The sequence below is a fragment of the Triticum urartu genome, chromosome 4A (assembly GCF_056163025.1).
Source record: "Triticum urartu cultivar PI428250 chromosome 4A, HENAU_Tu73, whole genome shotgun sequence".
In the NCBI taxonomy this organism is placed as follows: domain Eukaryota; kingdom Viridiplantae; phylum Streptophyta; class Magnoliopsida; order Poales; family Poaceae; genus Triticum; species Triticum urartu.
In genome coordinates, this window is record NC_141876.1 from 23,063,272 (window position 1) to 23,084,665 (window position 21,394).

General features: G+C 50.7%; 3 protein-coding genes across 3 annotated transcripts; 1 reads left to right on the forward strand and 2 right to left on the reverse strand.

The window, feature by feature from the left end:
* Nucleotides 1-246: 246 nt before the first annotated feature.
* On the forward strand, nucleotides 247-3,494 carry LOC125550358 (eukaryotic peptide chain release factor subunit 1-3). Its single transcript, XM_048713336.1, has 3 exons — nucleotides 247-403; nucleotides 1,652-3,078; nucleotides 3,159-3,494. The coding sequence occupies exon 2, from the start codon at nucleotides 1,680-1,682 to the stop codon at nucleotides 2,991-2,993; it is 1,314 nt and encodes a 437-aa protein (XP_048569293.1). The 5' UTR covers nucleotides 247-403; nucleotides 1,652-1,679; the 3' UTR covers nucleotides 2,994-3,078; nucleotides 3,159-3,494.
* A 4,180-nt stretch (nucleotides 3,495-7,674) lies between these two features.
* LOC125550357 (beta-glucosidase 7) lies at nucleotides 7,675-11,906 on the reverse strand. The gene is made up of 11 exons (XM_048713335.2): nucleotides 11,460-11,906; nucleotides 10,899-10,957; nucleotides 10,292-10,367; nucleotides 10,107-10,178; nucleotides 9,915-10,002; nucleotides 9,299-9,542; nucleotides 8,833-8,948; nucleotides 8,522-8,739; nucleotides 8,396-8,427; nucleotides 8,177-8,279; nucleotides 7,675-8,058 (listed from the first exon to the last, which is right to left on the reverse strand). Exons 1-11 carry the CDS (start codon nucleotides 11,725-11,727, stop codon nucleotides 7,784-7,786), a joined length of 1,551 nt encoding a protein of 516 aa, XP_048569292.1. The 5' UTR covers nucleotides 11,728-11,906; the 3' UTR covers nucleotides 7,675-7,783.
* A 2,677-nt stretch (nucleotides 11,907-14,583) lies between these two features.
* LOC125550356 (beta-glucosidase 8) lies at nucleotides 14,584-18,528 on the reverse strand. Its single transcript, XM_048713334.2, has 11 exons — nucleotides 18,161-18,528; nucleotides 17,967-18,025; nucleotides 17,524-17,599; nucleotides 17,381-17,452; nucleotides 17,206-17,293; nucleotides 16,540-16,783; nucleotides 16,031-16,146; nucleotides 15,724-15,941; nucleotides 15,592-15,623; nucleotides 15,369-15,471; nucleotides 14,584-15,242 (listed from the first exon to the last, which is right to left on the reverse strand). The coding sequence occupies exons 1-11, from the start codon at nucleotides 18,369-18,371 to the stop codon at nucleotides 14,791-14,793; spliced, it is 1,671 nt and encodes a 556-aa protein (XP_048569291.1). The 5' UTR covers nucleotides 18,372-18,528; the 3' UTR covers nucleotides 14,584-14,790.
* Between the last annotated feature and the right edge of the window lie 2,866 nt (nucleotides 18,529-21,394).

The window sequence follows — 21,394 nt, forward strand, 5'->3', positions numbered from 1 at the left end:
GTGTTTGTTGTATTGCCATGATTAAAAATGAATAGACTGGAAGTTTTTCCGAAAAAAAAGAGAGAGAGATGAAAGGAAGAATGGCGACATAATTCGAAGTTACAAAAAGAAAAAACTGAAGTTGCTCTCACCGGTGTCGCCTGATCTAACCCCTCTTCCCGAGCCCGGCCCGGTCCGGCCTGCTACCGTGTTCCTGGCCCTACCCAAAGCTCCAATCCGACCCGACCCAGTGCTCTAAAACCCGTCCTGCAGTGTGCAGTCCATCGCCTCTGTGCTACGCCGTACCTTAGCGTCAACGCCGACGCCCCCCTTCCCACACGTAGCCCCCTCCGCCCGCCGCCGCCGTCGCCGTTCCACCTCGTCGCCTCCACCGCGTCCGCAGTCTCCGTCATCGGCTTTTGAGGTATACCGTCCAGTCATCCACGGTCGGATTACTTGAACCGAAAAACTTTTGACTTAGATTTGGGGCGTGGCGGCGCGCGCCCGGCGCCATGCCGCCTAGAACCCTAGATCCGCCTCCCTGCAGCCGGGTTCGGGCTTAGATTTGGCCAGGCTTCTTTTTTCTGCGTTTTTGCGGCGTTGTTCTTAGCTCTACTATGCTCAGAGATCTGGTCGGATTAGTTGCTTATTAGGGTTTTTGTTTTTTCGTCTTTGCTGCTGCGGATTGGTGGCTCCCGTAATTTTGTGCGCCCCTTTCCCTTGGTATAGGCATGTTCTCATCGGTTTGTGCCTATCGGTCCTATTTTACATTGTTTAAGTATTTTTTCCCCTGGTGCTGGCTAGATTTGATGCTATGTTCGATGAGAAGCACCACTTCTAGATTAAAATTGACTCACAATTGTACAGTTCTATGTCTTAGGGGTGCCAGAGCGGCGTCCGATCCGCCCCGCTTTGTAGTATAAACAGATCACGTTAGCTATAATTTCCTCATCCAAATTTAGCTTAGTTTGCACTATTTCCCTACTTATGCGGGATATGCGGGATGCCCACTTGCATCTATGTTGGAGGCTTGGTCTATCATATTTCCTATTCTTGAGCACACGCTATTCGTTAGTGCTGCGTACTAGTAAGAAGTAGCCTGCAGTTCTAGATCTTCTGGATCTTGAGCTTTTTGGAGGTTTTTCGAAGCCGAACGTTGCATGGCGGTGTGCATGTAACCGCCATGTAGCGTATGTTTAGATTCAATTTTGAGGACCTCGAACGCCACATGCTTTCTGCCTTTTGTAAGGTTATAACATTTCTTGCTTGATATGATACGCAGAGCTCGCTTTGTTTTTTTTGTTTGAAAAGAATCATCACGTGATTCCTGGGCTATTTCCGAATCGGCCGACTCATATATATGGTATTTTTACCGTTGCTGGCATTTTCAATTAAATTGTAGAGCTTAGGTGGTTATCCACTTCGCTACCTGCCATTTTTTTCAGGTAACGTAGATCACGTGTTGGATTTAATTCTTTTAGTGTTTTAAGTAAAGTGACCGTGCAGCTACTGGAATAGGTTGACAGGTTGACATACGTTGTCGTATTGCATTGAATGTCTCGCTCTTTTTCCCATGCAAAATCTAAAATCAATTTTCTTGCAGCTCTTAGACTCCCATCACTTATCAGCACTCTGCTCATTTCTTACACTTGATAGTTTCTGTATTCTGCAGGTGAACTGAGCACCCAACTTTTGTCAAGATGTCTGATAGTCATGAAACCGACAAGAACATTGAGATGTGGAAGATTAAGAAGCTGATCAAGGGACTTGAGTCTGCTAGAGGCAATGGCACAAGCATGATCTCTCTGATTATGCCTCCACGCGATCAAGTCTCGCGTGTGACCAAGATGTTGGGTGATGAATATGGTACTGCTTCAAACATAAAGAGTAGAGTCAATCGTCAATCTGTTTTGGGAGCCATCACCTCAGCTCAGCAGAGGCTGAAGCTGTATAACAGGGTTCCCCCAAATGGATTAGTTCTCTACACTGGAACAATTGTTACTGATGATGGCAAGGAAAAGAAGGTTACAATTGATTTTGAGCCATTCAAGCCCATCAATGCGTCCTTGTACCTTTGTGACAACAAATTCCACACTGAAGCCTTGAGTGAGCTCTTGGAATCCGATGACAAGTTTGGCTTCATCATTATGGATGGTAATGGAACTCTTTTTGGCACACTTAGTGGCAATACTCGTGAAGTGCTTCACAAATTCAGTGTGGATCTCCCCAAGAAGCATGGAAGAGGAGGGCAATCTGCTCTGCGTTTTGCTCGCCTTCGGATGGAGAAGCGTCACAATTATGTTCGGAAAACAGCTGAACTTGCTACTCAGTTCTTCATCAACCCAGCTACCAGCCAGCCTAATGTTGCGGGACTAATATTGGCTGGTTCTGCTGATTTTAAAACAGAACTGAGCCAATCTGACATGTTTGATCAGCGCCTTCAGTGCAAAATACTTAATGTGGTTGATGTTTCTTATGGTGGTGAGAGCGGTTTCAACCAGGCCATTGAGTTATCAGCTGAAATTCTAGCAAATGTGAAGTTCATCCAAGAGAAGAAGTTGATCGGGAAGTACTTTGAAGAGATTAGTCAAGATACTGGGAAGTATGTCTTTGGAGTTGATGACACCCTGAAGGCTCTTGAAATGGGTGCTGTTGAAACTTTGATGGTGTGGGAAAACCTTGATGTCAATCGGTTTGTGCTTAAGCACAGTGCAACTGGAGAAATTATCATAAAGCATCTGAACAAAGAAGGTGAAGCCGACCAGAGCAACTTCCGTGATCAATCTACCAATGCTGAGTTAGAAGTCCAGGAGAAGACCTCACTTTTGGAATGGTTTGCTAATGAATACAAAAAGTTTGGGTGCACCCTTGAGTTTGTTACCAATAAATCTCAAGAGGGCTCACAGTTCTGTAGAGGATTTGGTGGCATTGGCGGTATCCTCCGCTATCAGCTGGACATTCGCTCCTTTGATGATCTTGATGACGACGAGGGTGTCTATGAAGACTCTGATTAGCAACCAATCAATCACATGCCTGATGTGGTCGCGGTTAAATCTGAATTTGATGTGACTATTTGCTCCGGAGCACCTCAAAGAAGCTGTGAGTTTCCTCATATGCAATTAGCCCGTAATTCCCTTGTCATTTGCATGATTTCTGATGCTCTCCTGTTCTATTTTCAGATCCATTGAATGATGGGCGCGGGTCAGCTACATATTATTATGCTTTAGAAGTCTGAGACATACAACCGCAATTCCTCTATTAAAAGACGTCAAGATGTTATCCTAAATCGCAATGATGACTCTGTGTACCGAACCTTGGTTGTTACCTCCTGTTTTGCCCATCTTTTTTCCCAGGAACTCCTGCGTCGCTGTTGTCTGAACTGACTCTGTGTCTATGGTTCAATTTAGCAACTTGTCTGCCCTGATGGTAGAACATGGCAAATGTCTGCCCTGAATTTGAGTTGTTGTAAGCTACTTATTGTTGTTGTCATGCGGGAAAGGTTGAATTGGGATTCATTCAAGTGTGTCTTTTAACTTCCGGTCTGTTACCTCCGTCCCAAATTATTTGTCTTAGATTTATCTAGGTATGGATGTATATCTGTCTGGACAAATCTAAGTCTCGAATGTCTTAGATTTATCTAGGCATGGATGTATATCTGTCTGGACAAATCTAAGTCACCTCATTCGAGACGGAGGGAGTATTTATCATCTGCATCTGCAGTATAAAGAGCACCAAAAGCTTCATCTGCATCTGCAGTACAAAGAGCACCAAAAGCAGCTGACCGGCTGCGTTCGATTTTGCTAAAGCGCATGTCTCCTACCTTTGGAAGCGCTCCTGGAAGGCGCCACATCGCTCTTTTTTCATTCCTTTCGATCTTCACACCGTGGTTCACAGATGCTCCTGCAACGGAGGTGCACGAGTCTCTCCATGGATGACCACGGCGCAGGTTGCAACACCGGCGAGTGGACTTGCTGCAATGGGTCGAAACCAGAGCTGGAACAGCAGTTGGTTTTTGCTGCAAATAAGCAAGTTGAAAAACCACAGTTAGTTTTTCCTACGACCACATCACCTTTTTTGCTACAACCAGCGTCACTATTTGCTACAATCTTCGGCGGTGTAGTTTGGCGGACGGCAGCGACAGATGAATGTAACCGAGAGACCAGAAAACTGCAAACCATGCTATGAAAAAGCTATGACTGACAACAACAAAAGTGACGACCGTCGGACTGATTGTTGCAACCAGCAACGGCGAACTTGTGGACGGGGACGGCAGATGGCTGCAACCTACAAAGGAGCCACAACTGTCGTCCAATTTTGCTACAACTTGCGTCGTGTCGTGCTACCACCGGTGTTGAGTTTTGCTACAACCGGTGTCGACGGTTGGAAAAAAGCTTCAACCGGCGTGAGAAAAAGCTTCAACCTGGTGTGGAGCGGTGATGCTGAGAGCTGCGGCCAGGGGTACGGTGGTGTTGCGACGGACATCCTATGACGGCGGCGGCTAGGTGTTGCATCGACAGAGATGTCGGGCATGCTACAAGACGGCGTCGTTTTGCTACGAGGGGAGGGGGGGGGGGGGGGGCGTCCTGCTGGAACCGGCGAGGACGTGTGCTGCAAGGGCGACCACTAGTGACGAGGCAAGCGGGCGAGGACGACCGCCGAGCTGGCTGGCATCTCGGAGGATCACGACATGGACGCGGTGGACAGGTGCCATGGCTTTCCTTTCTGTTTTTTGAACGAAGCAGATGGAAGAGAGAGAATATCGTGCGGCTATAACTAGTAACTAGGCAGATTGTACGTGTGCAGTGCGATCGTCTAAAATTTGACCGGTCAACTGGCGCCTATCACTGGCCTAGCAAAAATTACATGAAGGTCGACCAACTAGTGACGACTACAAGTATTGCGTAAAAATGAAGAATGAATCCAAGCAGATCCATTTAAGATTAACATGGATCGAGATCTACTAGAGACACATCTTTACACGTCTTTCAACAACGCTAGACCTTATACAACTTTACCGAAAAAGGCTTTCACCCCTTTTTATATATATAAAAGAATAACCAACTTGCAACGAACGATACAACACTACAATCGCCCAAGGCAAGATACAAAGATGCTAAGAAGCAGGTAACACTCCCATAACAAGTCCAAGTAAACAACAGATATACACTAAGCCTCGCTAGGAAATCGGGGGGGAGGGGGGGGGGGGCATTCAACTAGGAACAAGCCACCAAGAAGAGACCAAGCCGCACGTCGTCGATCTATGAGCCTCAAGGCGATGCCTTCAAGAAGGATACGCCACCGGAGTGCTGCCACCACCTGATTGATCCAGAGGATCACAATTTTCATCTAGGGCATCTTGGAGGATATGGAGTAACCACGACGAAGCCTTCAAGAGGATGATGACGTCCACGGACGCTGCCTCTGCCGACCCGGGAAAGCCAGGCAGGGTATTCACCCCGGTAAACACACTCCAACTTCGCAAAGGTTGTGGCCAGTCCCGGGGATAGATGTCACATCACAGCCACCGATCGACAAGCACTAACCGCCATGCCGCCCACACGACCATAGAGACTAGCCTGCACTTGAGCCGCGAGCTCCGCTCACGAGCACGCCGCTCCCGCCACCAAGGCCATCACCTTGCATCCCGACGCTCCAGAAACCAACAAAGGAACATACTTGGAACCGTCCGGCAAAACCCAAGCATCAGAAGAGCCGCCGGTGCCCAGACTGCCCCGAACAACTCAATCTGGAGCTCGGAGGCGCTAGGCAGGGGAAATGAGGACAAGAAGATCGGAGCATGTCCGGACCGACGCCCCCTGCGTCCATGGCGGGTAGAGAGACTACCCATCCCTCCTGCAACCTCCCCAAAAGTCACCCCTGACGCCACACCACGGCCTCCAGTCAGCTCCATGCGGGGCAATAGCAACCACCCGTCCACCGGCCTGTCCGCATTCAACCACCAAAGAGGCCCCCAGAGCGCCCATCCACCGAGGGGCCACCACACCACGTCAGCCACCGCCCACCGCAGCAGCCCACCGCGCGCTTCCGCGGCCCACTCCCAGCGCCACGACCACGCCAGGTCATGGCCAGCCCCCGCGCTGCCTGTCGAGGGAGAGCCACCAGATCCAGTTTTGGGCCCCCGCAGCCGCCTCCACCACCGCTAGCACATCCCCGCCGGCCACACCACACAACCCTCCAAGCCGGGGCAGCATCCACTAGGCCGCCGCGCCCCAGAACGATGAGGCCATCCTGGGCCGCCCACCACCTCTCTGAGAGGAGAGGAGGCCTCGCCGCCGCTACCGGTCGGGCTTTGCCCACCAGCGAGCTCCGGCGGCGACGAGGAAAGGGATACTCAACCTTCACGGAGCTGCCTCTGCCGCCTCGCCTCATGAAACAAAAAACACCTAAAACAAAAAAGCAGGATCCCTCCCACCGGCAAGGGCAGGGGTCCACCGCTCCTCCATGGCCTCAGGGCCAACGAAGACGAGGCGGACCAGTGGACCAGCGCCGACGGGGGCAGAGGAACCCTAAGCTATTTTCATGTCAAATTCAAGTGTGTCTGTTCTCCTATTAATCAGTATCTCATTGCATAGTCTACATCACACTGGAATCAGCTGGTGCTCTACATCATCGACATCATACATACAGGAAAAAAGAAACCAGGAAGGTATTCTACAATGGAGGATCGTCATCAGGACGACGTCTTTGGGTTTGCCTTCTCCCACCCGCCGCAGGAGTCGTCGCAGCAGCTCTCCTCGCCGATGACCCGGTTGACGGTCCTGCCGACGCAGCTGGACGAGGCGCAGCCGCCGTCCCTGGCGTTGTCGAAGTCCGGCGCGAAGCCGAGGAACATGGGCGGCTGCGTCTCCATCCCGTGGCTGCTGCCCAGCGTCCCGTACTGCTTCTCCACGCCGCCGTCCTCCCGGAACCGGACCTTGCACCCGCCGCCGTCCTCCCTGCAGAGGAGCACGTCGTGGCCGGGGTTCCAGAAGATGCGCACGCCGTGCGCCCAGCACAGGTTGGCGCCGCGGTAGGAGCAGAGCACCTCGAACACCTCGTCGCCGCGCACCGCCGGGATCGACATGCGCGCCTCCTCCGCGCTGGGGATCTCGGCCCGCTCCGACCAGACCGGCGCGCTCAGGTTGTGCTCGCTGTAGCCGTGGCACAGCAGCTGCACGTTGCCGTCCGCCATGTCCAGCTCCTCGCCCACCTGCTGCTCGTTGGTCACCACGATCAGCAGCTTCGGCGCGGCGCCCGGCAGGAACGGCGACGGCAGGCGGGGGCACCGGTACCGGAGGAAGTAGCTGGTCGCCACCACCGCGGCGATCAAGACGGCGAGGACGACGACCTTCACCGGCCCCGCGGCCATGACGGCGACGACAACGACGACGACGATGCTGCGACGGCGGTGGCGCGCCGGCGGAGCTTAGGACCGTGGAGATGGGGCTGCGCGTACGTGTGCGGTCGAGGCTGGCATGCAAAGTGGCGCGCGCCTCGCTCATGCATGTTTCGCCGTGATCCTTCCTTGGGCTGAGGGAGGCCACAGCGGAGGAAGACAAACTTAGCCAGCGGACAGAGCCGAATGAGCTCGTTTTTTCCTCTAGGAGGCCATGGGCCGCACTGCCTAATTTTGGGGCGTTTGTTCACCTGGCTAAATTTGCCGATCGGCGAAGAACACAAATGCAACACTCAAAATATCATGCCAACTTTTATTTCCATTTGGTAGCAGTCTGAATTATGGTTCCATTCGAACAACAGTAGGCACAAACTCAGAATGATCATGGTGATGATGATGATGACAACATCAGTGTTGCAGAAGGTCTCTGAACCAGTAGGCCGACGCCTTGGGGTGCCGGTCCAGGTTGGGGCTGTTGAAGTCGACGTAGACGATGCCGAACTTGGAGGAGTAGCCGGAGATCCACTCGAAGTTGTCGAGGAGAGACCACGCGAAGTAGCCGAGGACGTTGGCGCCGCCGTCGATGGCCTTCTTCAGCTCGCCGAGGTAGCTCCGGTAGTACCGGACCCTCGTCGCGTCCCGCAAGTACTGGTCGCGGGTGAGGCCCCCCGGCTGATCCATTCCTGGCAACATGATGATAACAAGGTTATGATATGTGCATGACAAGATGAAGGAGAGGCATGATACCGAGCAAAGATGATATAGAGCTTCAAAAAAAAAGATGAAGTATTTATCCAGTACCGTTTTCGGTTATGACAATAGCTGGGTTTCCATACTTCTGGCTGAGGTAGTGCACGCACCCGTACATCCCCGACGGCACGATGTAAAGCCAGTTAGAATTCGCCTGCAAGAGTTCACGCATCGACGAGGATTGATCATGTCAATTTTCAACCCAACGGTGCAAATATGGTCTGAGAAAAAAGAGCTGAAAAAGGTTGCAGCTAAGAGCCTACTACATACCTTTGGTCCAATCGGTTTGCCATTTCTCTCAACTGCAAAAATTTCGGCAATGATTAAAGGGGTGAACCAACAACATTCATCGGAATGCAATGGTGTAAAACCTAGAGCTTAAGACAAGAAACTCACAGGCATAGGTAACCTGCCAATCGGCTGAGTAGCTGGTCGGCGTCTGCTGCGTCAATTTCTGGCCCTTCATCAGGCTAGCCGTGTACTGGTTGATCCCAATGTAGTCTGCTGAGCCCTTGACCAATTTAGCTTCATCGGGAGTGAACCTGGGCAACCTCTCTTTCACAAGGTCTTGCATTATCTGCGGGTAATGCCCGTTTATCAGCGGGTCGACAAACCTGCATCCAATGCAACGTTGATGGTATAAGCATCGGTATATATTTTGTTTATCTATCTGAAATGCTTTGTCAGAGGATGCTAGTATGGCTTACCAGCCAACATGGAAGTCCCTGGCTCTTTGAGCCGCTGCTTGGTCTTCAGTTGAGTTGGTAAGAGCCTCGTACCAGTTGAAGTCCAGAACTATTCCAACCTTCCCCTTCTGAGCTGCCTGCATTTTTTTAAATTTTTATTCAGATACTATTCTACCATCAGTTTATACAGAATGGTGTTCAGTTCACCACAAATCATACATATCTGATATTTCAAGATTTTTATCACTTGCATGCCCAATGGATTTGGGAAATAATACTAATACATTTGTGGATATATACACAATAATAGAAATAGACCATGATTTTTTGGCCGGAAAAATAAAATAAATCATGTTGGGCGGGCATTGTTGCACAATTAATGCAGATTGACCCTGCCTGTCACACTTGATTTTGTAAGAAAAAATAATTCAAACTACACTCCTGAAGGCTGAGCCTAGTACAATTTAAGGTTCAAGTAGAAAAATACCTGATACTTAGTCCGGTATCTTGCAACTGCATAACCATGTGCTAAGAGAAAATTGTGAGCAACGATGTAAGGCTCTGTTGCTGAGTTGCCACCGGCAGCGCATTTGCTGCACCTCTGAGGAGGATTCGACCCTACATCGTAACCAAGAAGCGCAACAATCCTTGGTTCGTTGAATGTAAACCAGTGCTTTACACGATCGCCGAAGGTCTTAAAACAAAAGTCAGCGTAGTCTGCAAATAGTCCCCTACAGAACAAATATTATGAAGATAGTCATGCACTGCTCATTGTTCAACCTTTCATATCAGAGGTACATACGAGATATAGCATGCTGTATTTACCTAGATAAACATATAGTGCTTATATGTTGTGCATTTTACTTTCGGGTAAACATACAAAAACTTCCACATGCATAATCTTCATGCTCAATACGCAAAGTCACTTTAGACAATTATTACTGTACACAGAGTCACAGAGTAACTGGTAATTTGTCTAAACCATTTTAGCTTTCTCAGTATATATGCTAGTTTCTAATTCCAAACTACAAGTACTCCAAAGTGAGAAGGTAAATGTAACACATGAGTACATAGAAAGATACTAGAATATTAGTTTGACTTACACTGTCTTAGCATTTAACCAGCCTCCATACTTCTTCTCAAGTGCAAGAGGGAGATCGTAGTGGTAAAGATTGATATAAGGAGTAATGCCTGCTTAGTTTCCATGTAAACATTCAGATAGCATTCAGGTTCCCATGTTAGTTTCACAGGTTGAAATACATGCTTAGTTGCGCGCAAAAAGGGAAATACTATACCTTTCTGAAGAAGGTAGTTTATCAGATTATTGTAATACGCGACGCCTTCTTGGTTAACTTTTCCGTCACCATCTGGGTAAGTCAAAGATGCATAAGGGTGCTAACTCTTGTGTTTCATTCAGAATAATATTGGAGTTATGTATTAGCATTTAGCATGCTACGGTTCCAGCCAAATTCAGAATTACCTGGGAAGATTCTGGACCATGAGATAGAAAACCGGTAGGCATCGAAGTTTAATCCTTTCATGAGATTAACATCTTCCTGTGCCAACATAAAAGAACATATCATAAGGCCCTGGGAGTTCTTTCTCTGACAGTTGTAGTGTGAATGTTAACAATTAGTACTGCACTGGGATATGTCAACCAGCTCAACTTTTGTGAACTGTGATATATGCAGCTGTAATTTTGTAGTGTTTACAATTAGTACTGCGCCGGGAGATGTCAATCGGCTCAATTTTTGTGAAATGTTATCTCTGCAGTGTAATTTTGAATGGGTACAGGTATTTCACTTGGAGAAAGCTTGGTCAGCCATCACTTGACTGACCAAATGAAGATGGACATTGCCACCAATTAGCTTCTATTGACAAACAAAATATGGTACTACTCCGTCCCATAATTTTTTTGACATAATGGGACGGAGGGAGTATCTACGTCTTGCACGGTGTTATAAAGGTCCCAGAGGAGCAGCAGTAAAAGGAATAGAGATTTCAACTAATTTCTGACATGGAGGTCATTATGATTTCTAACACTAAAAGATGCGCCTCTGTTTGCTTCGGATGTGGCAGTACAGTACCTTGTAGCGATGGTACTGATCCGTAGTAACGTCTGCATTTTGATTGCCCGCAATGTTGCCTGCTCGTTGCAACACAAACAAGAAAAATGTTAGTGTGGATGGATGAGAGGTCGAAGAAGAATGCACTTCGGATCTAAGTTTAAATTCTAGCAGCACGTTGAGTGTTTACTCACCTATCTACGCACAAGCAAAAGATGCATAGGTCTTTATATATACAATCATCAAACAATGAGCAGTACTATCGATCAAGACAGAATTAATCGTTCTCCAGCATTCGTACTCGGTACTACTGTAGTACTCCCTCCGTTTGTTTTTATAAGACGTTCAGACTGAACGTCTTATAAAAACAAACAGAGGCACCCCTTTTTGTTCATTTTAATGACAAGTATTTTCGGACGGAGGAAGTAGTACATAATAAGTGATTTTTTTGTCCTTGGCATATGTTCGAATCGGAACTAGTGCTGAGCAGCTCACAGGCGTTAAGGAAAAATGAAGCAGCTCACTGGCCACTGGTAAGGCGCTGGTGCTAAGCAAGAGACAGAGGAGACGGGCGAATCTCACCTGGGACGTGGGCGAACGCGTCCCAGATGGAAGGCCCGCGGCCGCCGCCGGCGGCCATGCCCTCCACCTGGTACGCCGACGTGGCCGTCCCGAAGACGAAGCCCTTGGGGAAGGACGCCCGGCTCAGGCCGCCCAGCCAGTTGGGCCGGCGCGGCGACGCCCCCGCGGCCGCGGCTCCCACTCCATGGCACGCCGCCACCAGCGCCAGCGCCAGCAGCAGCAGCAGCAGCACGCGGCTCGCCGACCTCGCGGCCATCTCCCCCGCCATGGCACGAGACGCAGAGCCCCTTCAGTTCGCACCCACCCACTGGCCTGCGACTGGCAGCTCGCTGCTCGCTAGTGATGCCAGAGCAGCGGCACGCTCTTCAAGTAGTGTTTGTGGGCGCGTCCTGCCTAATAATTGCCGGCGCGGTGGGGCGGGGCGGGGCGGAGGGCATCTTTTCTGGCGGTGCGCGCGTGGTCGAGGCTGGCGGCACGGGCGTGCTGGAGTAGTCCACGCCGGTGATAACGCCGCGTGGGTCACGGTGTCCCAGGACCAGGCGACGGACGGTCTACGGGGGGAAGGATGGAGGCGGTGACGAGGCGTGGCCGGCCGGAATGATTAATGGTGGCCAGTTCACGCCTGTCGGGGAGCGTCACGTGGCGGGGCCTTCCTCCGGCCGGGGATCGGCCATGTGACGCGGCATGTGGGAGTGTGGAGGATGGTTCCGTCCTGGCGCGGATGGCGGAGGTGCGAGCCCCGAGCCAGGCGGCGGCGAACATGTCGCGGTCCGTGCGCGCGTGCGTTCGGTGTCCACCGCCGTGCACGGGAAACCTCGGAGCTGGACTGGGGCTCTGAGCTGCACGGCTGCACCGGCGCCGGTCGGTGCTGCCTACACTAGGCAGGCGCCAGGTAGGTTGGTACAGATCGGACACATGCTGCGGGTGAAACCTTGCACATGGTCACGGGAGCACAGGTAAAGAGCAAGTCCATCGCGCCGACGCAAAACTGTCAGCGCGTAATTTGTTTGGCTTGAAACGGATACAAATCGGTGCCCCACTCAAATGGACAAGCGTCCTATTTTTTGTCCGCGCGTGACCTATTTCAGGCCCAGATTTGAGCCAGTTTTACGTCGGCGTGGACACGGAGCGGATGCGCGACGCCCATCCTGGTCCTGCCCCTGGCCCGCCAGTCGGTGGCACAACGTCCAACGGCCAACACACCTGGCCACCCCCGCCCCTCGCCGCTGTCCCTAGTTCCGGCCGGTTGGACGCTGCCCAGGCCACCGTCCGGACCCATAAACCTTCCCTGGCAGCATGCCGCACTCGACGACCGCTCTTGCCGGCGTTGGCGGACTGTTTTCGCCACCGTCGTAGCACCCCCACGACCACGCCACCCCCCTCGCCTTCGCCGTCGGCAATGACCCAAGCTCGGCGTCCTCGCTCGCCGGTCGCCGCCACGGTCGCTTCCACGCCGATAGGCTTGCCGCCTGGTCTTGGAAAAACGTGGGGCTCTTCACCAGCCGGCTTCTACCTCCATGCCTCAGAGGTGTGACCTGGGGCTCTGAGATGCACCAGCACCAGTCGGTGATGCGTACACTAGGCAGGTTGGCCACCGCTTCCCCCTTCCTTCTCATCCCTCACCGTCATTAGGGGGCGAAGCCTGGTCAACATTGACAACACTGGCGCCTATTCGTCCCCCGCTCGATGGGGTTGACGTGGGAGGGGTGGATGTGATGGTTGACCGTCAGGGTTGACGCGGGACGGGCGGATGCATGCGGATGTGATGGCGGTGTGCGCTTGGCGTGGATGCGGCGGTGGATCGATTTGTTCCTCTATGAGGCAAGGGCTGTGGGCGGCCGTCTCTGTCGTGGCAGTTGGCTGGTGGAGGTGGGCGGTAGCCCACCTCTGCTTACGTTGTTGGATCGGAGGACGATGGCGGATCTTTTTGGACTGCTGCTCGTGGATCAACGTGTGGCCTCGATGGCTGGCCGGTGTGGCAGGGGCCTTCCCGAACTTATTAGTCGATTTAGAGCATCTCCAACAGCCGCGCTACGCGCCACGCGCTAGAAACTACTTTGTCGCGCGCCTTTCGCCTGGTTTTGCGCGGCCGACAGCGCTGGCTCCAACAACCGTGCCAAAATGCAGCGCGCGCGCCGCTCCAGCAGCCGTGCTAAAATGCAGCATGCGCTATCGCATGCACATAGAAAAAAATCCTTGTGCCTTTTCCAATAGATATTTTACATTCATAGATAAACGATACATAGATATTTTACATAGTTCCAAAGCATAGACAGATAACTACGGTGCAACGGCATAAAAAAAACTACTAGATTGTGCGCATGTACAACTTCTTAAATGCCATTGGATCTGAGATCCAACGACTTCCAGAAGCCCATATCATGGTATCACCTAAGGGCCGGTAGCACCATATATTTTCCCCTATGCAGAATGCTTGCCAATCAATGCATGAAATCGATTAGTTTCTAAACAATTAAATAAAAGAAGTTTAGCTAAAAAAACTGAACACATATGCACTGAAAAGATTAGTTGTTAAGCCTTTTAACGCACTTAGCATCTCACCAAACACTGAAAGAAGTCTTATAGGTCAATACTGAGGTGGCATATCAACTAAAGAAAAAGAGAGGCAAGTAATATGTTAATGAAGAGATGACTTTTAACACGTCCCTACGCGGTCTTATTCTCAGATCTGACATAACTTCTCTCCCTAGTTTCCTCTCGTTCCCTTCTCTCTACAACGAGGACACAATGTTTGACATGCAAACATGATCCAATTTGCTCTGTGTGATGGGAGCTTCAACTCTTCTTTTTTCCCTTTTCTTTTTTTGCCAAAACGACCTGGGTCGATTATAAAAGTTCATCAGAAGTACAAAAGCTTCAACTCCTCTTTGAATCTCCGTTTGCATCCACATACATAGGGTTGGTTCTCTTCCATTAAAGATTGCATCGATTGGCAGTGGTGCCAATACTACCAACTCTACGAACAAGGGCACATTTTGGTACCTTGCTCCAAGGAGGACGACTTTACTGGTGCTGGTGAGGGAGCTGTCTAATTTCTCAATTGGAACAAGTGAGTAACCATGATGAGGTTGTTGGTGCGGTGAGCTTTTACATTAGTGGCAGATCATCACCAAAGTGGCAGCCGCGGCTCAATTTCAATCCGTGTAAACCCACAGATCTGGGTGCACGCAAACAATAGTGTGAAACTGCGCAAGGTTGTTCCAATACACTCTACGCTGCAGCACATTTTCACAGACAATATGCTGCTGGCGTCCACTGCTTATCAAGTACTGCTAGCTAGCTGCCACAGCAAGAGAAAATAAACTCACCACTAGAAGGAGAGCATGAAGATGGAGGGAAGAAGCAGATACAAGCAAACCAGCAGGGAGAGCAGAACCCGGGGGCTGCTCGAGGTGGCCGAACCACCAGCTGCTGCCATGTTGCTGCCTGACACGCCGGAGCCAGCCTGAGTGCCGCCGGAAGTAACCGTGCCGTCTTTCGAGGAGCCGGGCCCCGACGCCTGCAGCATCTTCTTGAACCAGTAGGCCGAGTCCTTGGGGTACCGCTTGAGGGTGGTGAAGTCGACGTACACGATGCCGAACTTGGAGGTGTAGCCCGACAGCCACTCGAAGTTGTCGAGGAGCGACCACGCAAAGTAGCCGACCACGTTCGCGCCGTCGTCGATCGCCTTCTTCAGCTCCGCGAGGTACGTCTTGTAGAACTCGACCCTGGAGGCGTCGTGCAGGAACTCCTCGCGGGTCAGGTTCGCGGGTTGGTCCATTCCTGGCACCATATCATATCACCGTGATTCGTATTATATATGTATATATTTGTTTTGATGGACATTGTTGCATGTAGAGTTTGTTTTTTCAAGTTGTCAAAGGAGGATAAGGCCGTTTTTTCAAATACCGTTTTCGGATATGATGATCGTCGGGTTGTTGTACTTCTCCCTTATGTAGTTCACACATCCGTACATGCCCGTCGGCACGATGTAAAGCCAATTGGAGTTCGCCTGCACACAAATTGACACACCACCAGATACTCGCTTGTTAGTTTTCGCACTTGTCAAATCTTGTAACGCTGGCAGAAGAAACTGCAATGTGATGTTGCAGGAGGAAATGGCTATACATACCTTCTGTCCAATCGGTACGCCATTTCGCTGAACTGCATGTGTAAAGGAGAGGGTGAGAAGTGATGTATCTTGAGTAACTGCATTGATTTATATTTATAAAACCTGAATCATACATATAAGTTGACGACTCACATATATATTGAACATGCCAGTCTGATGAGTAGCTTGTTGGTGGTTGCTGGGGCGTTGGTTGGTCCGCCATGTAGGTCGCTGTGTACTGATTTATCCCAATATAATCTACAGAGCCCTTGACTAACTTGGATTGTTCAGGTGTGAAACTAGGTAACCTCTCTTTTACAATATCTTGCATGGTCTTCGGGTATTGACCATTCAGTAGTGGATCAAGAAACCTGAATTTCCGGTATAATTTTTTTCAATAAAGGGCAATTGCATCAAATGAAAACCTGAAGTTTGTGACGAATTACTGCCATGGTCTTACCAACCAACATGGAAGTCCCTAGCCCTTTGAGCTGCTGCTTGGTCGGCGGGTGAGTTGGTAGCAGCTTCATACCAGTTGAAGTCCAGAACTATCCCAACTTTGCCTTTCTGACTTGCCTAAATTATGTCTGAAGTCAGATGACAGGATCGTACACAGCAATACAAATACATATGTGACATAGTTGCCTCAATACTTACTTTTCCGCTACAAATGCACATGACACTTATAGTCACATATTAGAAGCACATTATTTTAGTAGACAAAAATGCTTTCCCTACCATATACAAACCATATGGCAAAGCAAAAGAATTTCAAACTTGCAGCCGAATATCCTTCTTTGAAAAAAAAACGTTAATAAGAAACTTTAGCCACTTGGCATAGCATGGATTATTTTTTGCAAGATACTGAATTTAATTACATTCAGAACTAATTCCAGAAAGCAACCAAAACTTTATGCTGACAAATTAGGCTAATTATTGTGTACATATACAAACTACCATGTTACTAACCTGGTACTTGTTGCGGTATCTCGCAACTGCGGTAGCATGAGATAAGAGAATGTTATGAACAACAGTGTAAGGCTCTGTTGCTGAGTTCCCACCGGCAGCGCATTTGGTGCACCTGTTAGGGGGATTCGTTCCAGTATCAAAGCCAAGTGCTGCCACTATCCTTGGCTCATTGAATGTGAACCAGTTCTTAATTCGATCACCATAAGTCTTGAAACAAAATTCAGCATAGTCCGCAAATATGTTCCTACAGAAAAAGGACGGAGAAATGTTTTAATGCTCCTTGACCCATGTAAAAACTGTCATAAGCATAGAAGTTGCATTCTTATATGTACCAACAATTATACACAGAAATTACATATTATGTTGGTATGTTCACACTGGAAAGTGAAAACTCAGTCATGGTCAAGAATTGTGGTTGTTAAGCTTCTTTTCTTTCTGCTCTTATATAATCTTGGAAGAAAACACCTTTCTTTAATATACAAGTAATGCAGCTCTCCTGCATATCCTGTATTATAAACAATCAAGTCTAGACTAAATACGTTTAAAATGTTGGCAAAGTCCAATATCTACCTTATCAATGTGTAAATTACTCCAAAATGGCAAGGCAATACCAATAGACAGGTGCGTGTGCGTGAAAAGGGACAAGTAATATTTAGTGTGACTTACGCGATCTTTGGGCTTAAAAAGCCATCATACTTCTTCTGAAGCGCAAGAGGGATATCATAGTGGTTGAGATTGACATAAGGGGTGAGCCCTGCTCAGTTTTGACATAAGGAGTGAGCCCTGTTCACATAAACACTTGAAGAATTGAACTACTCCATTTGATATTTTGATGCCGTACCTTGCTTAAGGATGTAGTCTATCAGATTGTTGTAATACGTTACACCTTCTTTGTTGACCTTCCCCTCCCCATCTGAATCAAACCAAAATGCATCAGAGAAACAGCTGGAGTAGATGATACAGCAAGAGTCAGATTTGATGTACCTGGGAAGATCCTGGACCATGAGATTGAAAACCGATACGCGTCGAAATTCAGGCTTTTCAGGAGATCAACATCCTCCTGCAGTGGCATAAAAGGGCAACGAATATCAGTCTGGCAGAATCCCTTTTTTTAACTCAGCAGATTTATTTTTACAACAGATTGTTGCGACTCCCAAAATTGTAGTCAAAATGGACTTAGTGCACATCAACGCAAGCATCTGTTTTCAGAATTCAGATTACAGTCCACTTGGAAAGTTGCAATTTTCTTTAAAAATACCCCATGCTTGATTATGCTTGAAGGTAATAGTGGAGACAACTAGTACAACCCGAAAGATTAAACACCGAATTTTATCTACATGTAAGCATGCACAAGTAGATGGGATTTTCTTTTTGAACCGATAGATAAAATACTCAGAGGGAGAGGAGTGAGCATTTCTCAGTCCTACCTTGTAGCGATGGTACTCATCCGTGGCGACATCTGCATTCGCGTTCTCGGCAATGTTCCCTGTCGGCGGCAGGCGGCACAGAGCAGGCCGATGTTAGATTCCTCGAAGAAGCCAATCAGTAATAACATGATAACGCGGGATCTAGCTAGCATAGCAGCCAGAGGAGCAGAGGAGGAGGTCGTGGCGATGCGTACCGGGGGTGTGGACGAAGGGGTCCCAGATGGAGGGCCCGCGGCCGCCGGCGGTGGCCGCGCCCTCGACCTGGAAGGCCGAGGTGGCCGTCCCGAAGACGAAGCCCTTGGGGAACGACGCGCGGCTCAGCCCGCCCGTGTCCGTCGCGGCGCGCGCGCATCCGAGCAGCGCGGCGGCGGCCAGCAGCAGCAGCCGCGGCGGCGGCGCCATCATCTGAGCTACTAGGCCGCTGGTACCGAGCGAGCAGCTCTCAGTCTCACTCTCGCTCGCCGGTGGGAGTGGGCAGTGGGCCGTGAAAAGAAAGTGAGCAGCGCTTTCTGTCCTGACCGTCGTGGCGCATGTGACGCCGCGGCCCTATTTTTTGGCCGGTGGTCTGGTCGGACCACCGGGGTCCGTGGGTGGTGCTACAGTACAAACCTGGTGAGAGCGAGCGGCTCAGTCTCACTCGCCCACTGTCGTACGTAGCGACAGTGGGCGCTTTTCAGGCCGTGGTGCTGTGATCCAAATTTTCCGCCGGTGGTCCGGCGGGCCAGCCGATCGGGTATTCGATCCGGGTTGGATCGGACTGGATTGGAACGAGGATGTGTACGCACGCCGATGGTGATGCGATCTCTGGCTCGCCGTCGGCGGTCCCGTCCGTCGGCACGCTAGCTGCGCAGCACTCAGCAGGCAGGCTGGAGCGGTACAAATTGGCGGGCCATGCTTCCCGAATCGCGACGGCGCGCTGTATCATAAGGCATCTCCAGCCGCGCCTCATAAAGACCTCCACAGACGATTTTTTCGCGTCGACGTTAAAAAAACGGTCCAGTCGCGTCCCCAGAAGCCCGATTTTCGCCGGCCTAGGCCGAAAACAGCGCCGGTGGACTTAGGCCGAACCCGACGCGCTGGGGGGTGCCCGGGAGCGCCGGGGCGAACTGTTTTGGCGCGAAACAGCCGCGGGCCCGCCGCGTCAGCGACACGGCGCCTCGTCTTCCCCCAACGGCCTCGATTCCCGCGGGGAATCAATGCCAAGGCTGCCGCCGGTCAGCCTTTCCATTGATTCCTCACAGGCGGCGCGTCACGAGACGGCGCGCCGACGCCTCCCCTCCCTCGCACGCGTACACACGGGTGCGGCGCAGCTATATAGCCGGTGGCCTGCACTCGCCTGTGCCCACACCAGCCCCGCCCGTCGCTGCCGCCCAGCTCCTCCCTCTCCCTACCTCTCCCGAGCGTCGCCGCCCAGCCCCTCCCTCTATCTATCTACCTCTCCCGAGCCCGTCGCCATGGCGGAACGCTACCCCGGAGACGAGGCGGCGGCCAACGGCTTCGGCCGCCGTTCGCTCCGCGAACAGGAGTCCTGGCTCCTATTCCAGGCGAACATCTCGGCGCCGCCGAACATGCGCGTCGGGCCGACAGGGTGGAGGCTCAGCGCCGGGGGAGTGCCCATTCCCCCGTTGCCCGACGCCGTGGCGAAGCCGACGTACTTCGCCGAGGAAGTCGAGGTCGTGCGCGCCTCCCTCACCGACGCCCAACTCTCCCTCCCCCAGTACGCCGCCGACAACCACGCGTGAAAAGGCAATTCCCAACTTTATGTTTTGGATGATGATGACAACCCTTGGTGGTCTAAACGTGTGCTTTATGTTTCAGGTTCTTGATGCTTAGGCTTACATCGGATTGCTATTACCTCTCAAAGGAAAAGATCGAAGACGTGTCCTCTACGGTTTTATTTTCTTTGGTCGTAGAGTACCCGTACTATCAAGAGGGAATCCTCATTAGGAAGCTCTGGGGGAATCAGTTCACGTACACTTTTCTCACCCTCTCTTTGCCTTCCTCAGGTGTGTGTGTGAGAGAGAGTTTTTCCTTGCCTCTTCCCCTCTTTTCTTTTCTGCTCACTTTTTCTGCCCAGCGGTTGTACCGCTCTCTGGAGCGGTTGTACCGCTGGGTCTTGTCGCTCACCAGCTGTGCTCGAGCGGTTGTACCGCTGCCTCTGGGCGGTGGTACCGCCACCATGCTCTGCAACAGCTGGGGCGGTGGTTCCGTCCATGCACCGCTCAAGTACCGCTCTCGCTTCTGGTTTGATGCGGTTCTTGGACGGTAGTGGCCCGGTTGGTCCGGTAGTTCCACGATGACCGGTACCATCGGTGGTCCGAGCGGTTCTTCCGCTCAGGACTTAGCCACCCAAGAGCTCAAGGCCATACGGTTGTTCCGGCCAGGCACCGCCCAAGTACCGGTCAAACTCCTGTTTTGATGCGGTGATTGTGCGGTGGCCAGGCGGTTAGTTCGGTTATTTTTTTAGCCGGTACTACCGCCCCCTTGGTCCGGTTGTACCGCTTGGTAGGGTTCTACAGATACACCGTGAGTCCCGGTTGTACCGGGACGAGGACCGGTTGTACCGTTACAGTGCTAAATTCGCAGTAACGGTTGGAAATTGAGGGTGACTATATAAGGGAGCTTCTCCCACCTACCTCTTCCACCTTTGACCTCTCTCACTCCAACATTGATGCCCTTCAAGCTCTCTTGCCTGATCTCTCTCTCTAGCCACTCAAACTTGTTGATTTGCTAGGGATTGAAGGAGGAGACCTAGATCTACACTTCCACCAAAGGATATTTGGTTCCCCCATACTTTCTTGTGTGGATTTTGGTACTCTTGGGTGTTTGAGCACCCTAGACGTTGAGGTCACCTCGGAGCCATATTCCATTGTGGTGAAGCTTCGTGGTTTTGTTGGGAGCCTCCAATTAAGTTGTGGAGAGAGCCCCAACCTTGTTTGTAAAGGTTCGGTAGCCGCCTTCAAGGGCACCAATAGTGGAATCACGGCATCTCGCATTGTGTGAGGGCGTGAGGAGAATACGGTGGCTCTAGTGGCTTCTTGGAGAGCATTGTGCCTCCACACCGCTCCAACGGAGACGTACTTCCTCTCAAAGGGAAGGAACTTCGGCAACACATCCTCGTCTCCACCGTCTCCACTTTTGGTTATCTCGTGCCTTTATTTAAGAAAGCTTACTTGTTTCATATCTCTTGCTTGCTTGTGTACCTATCCTCGTTGCATCATATAGGTTGCTCACCTAGTTGCATTTCTAGACAACCTATTTTGATGCAAAGTTTAACTTGTTAAAGAAAAGCTAAAAATTGTTAGTTGCCTATTCACCCCCCTCTAGTCAACCATATCGATCCTTTCAATTGGTATCAGAGCCTCGTCTCTTTATTGAGGACTTTACCGTCCAAAGAGTATTGTTGATACCATAGACGGTGTGGAGGA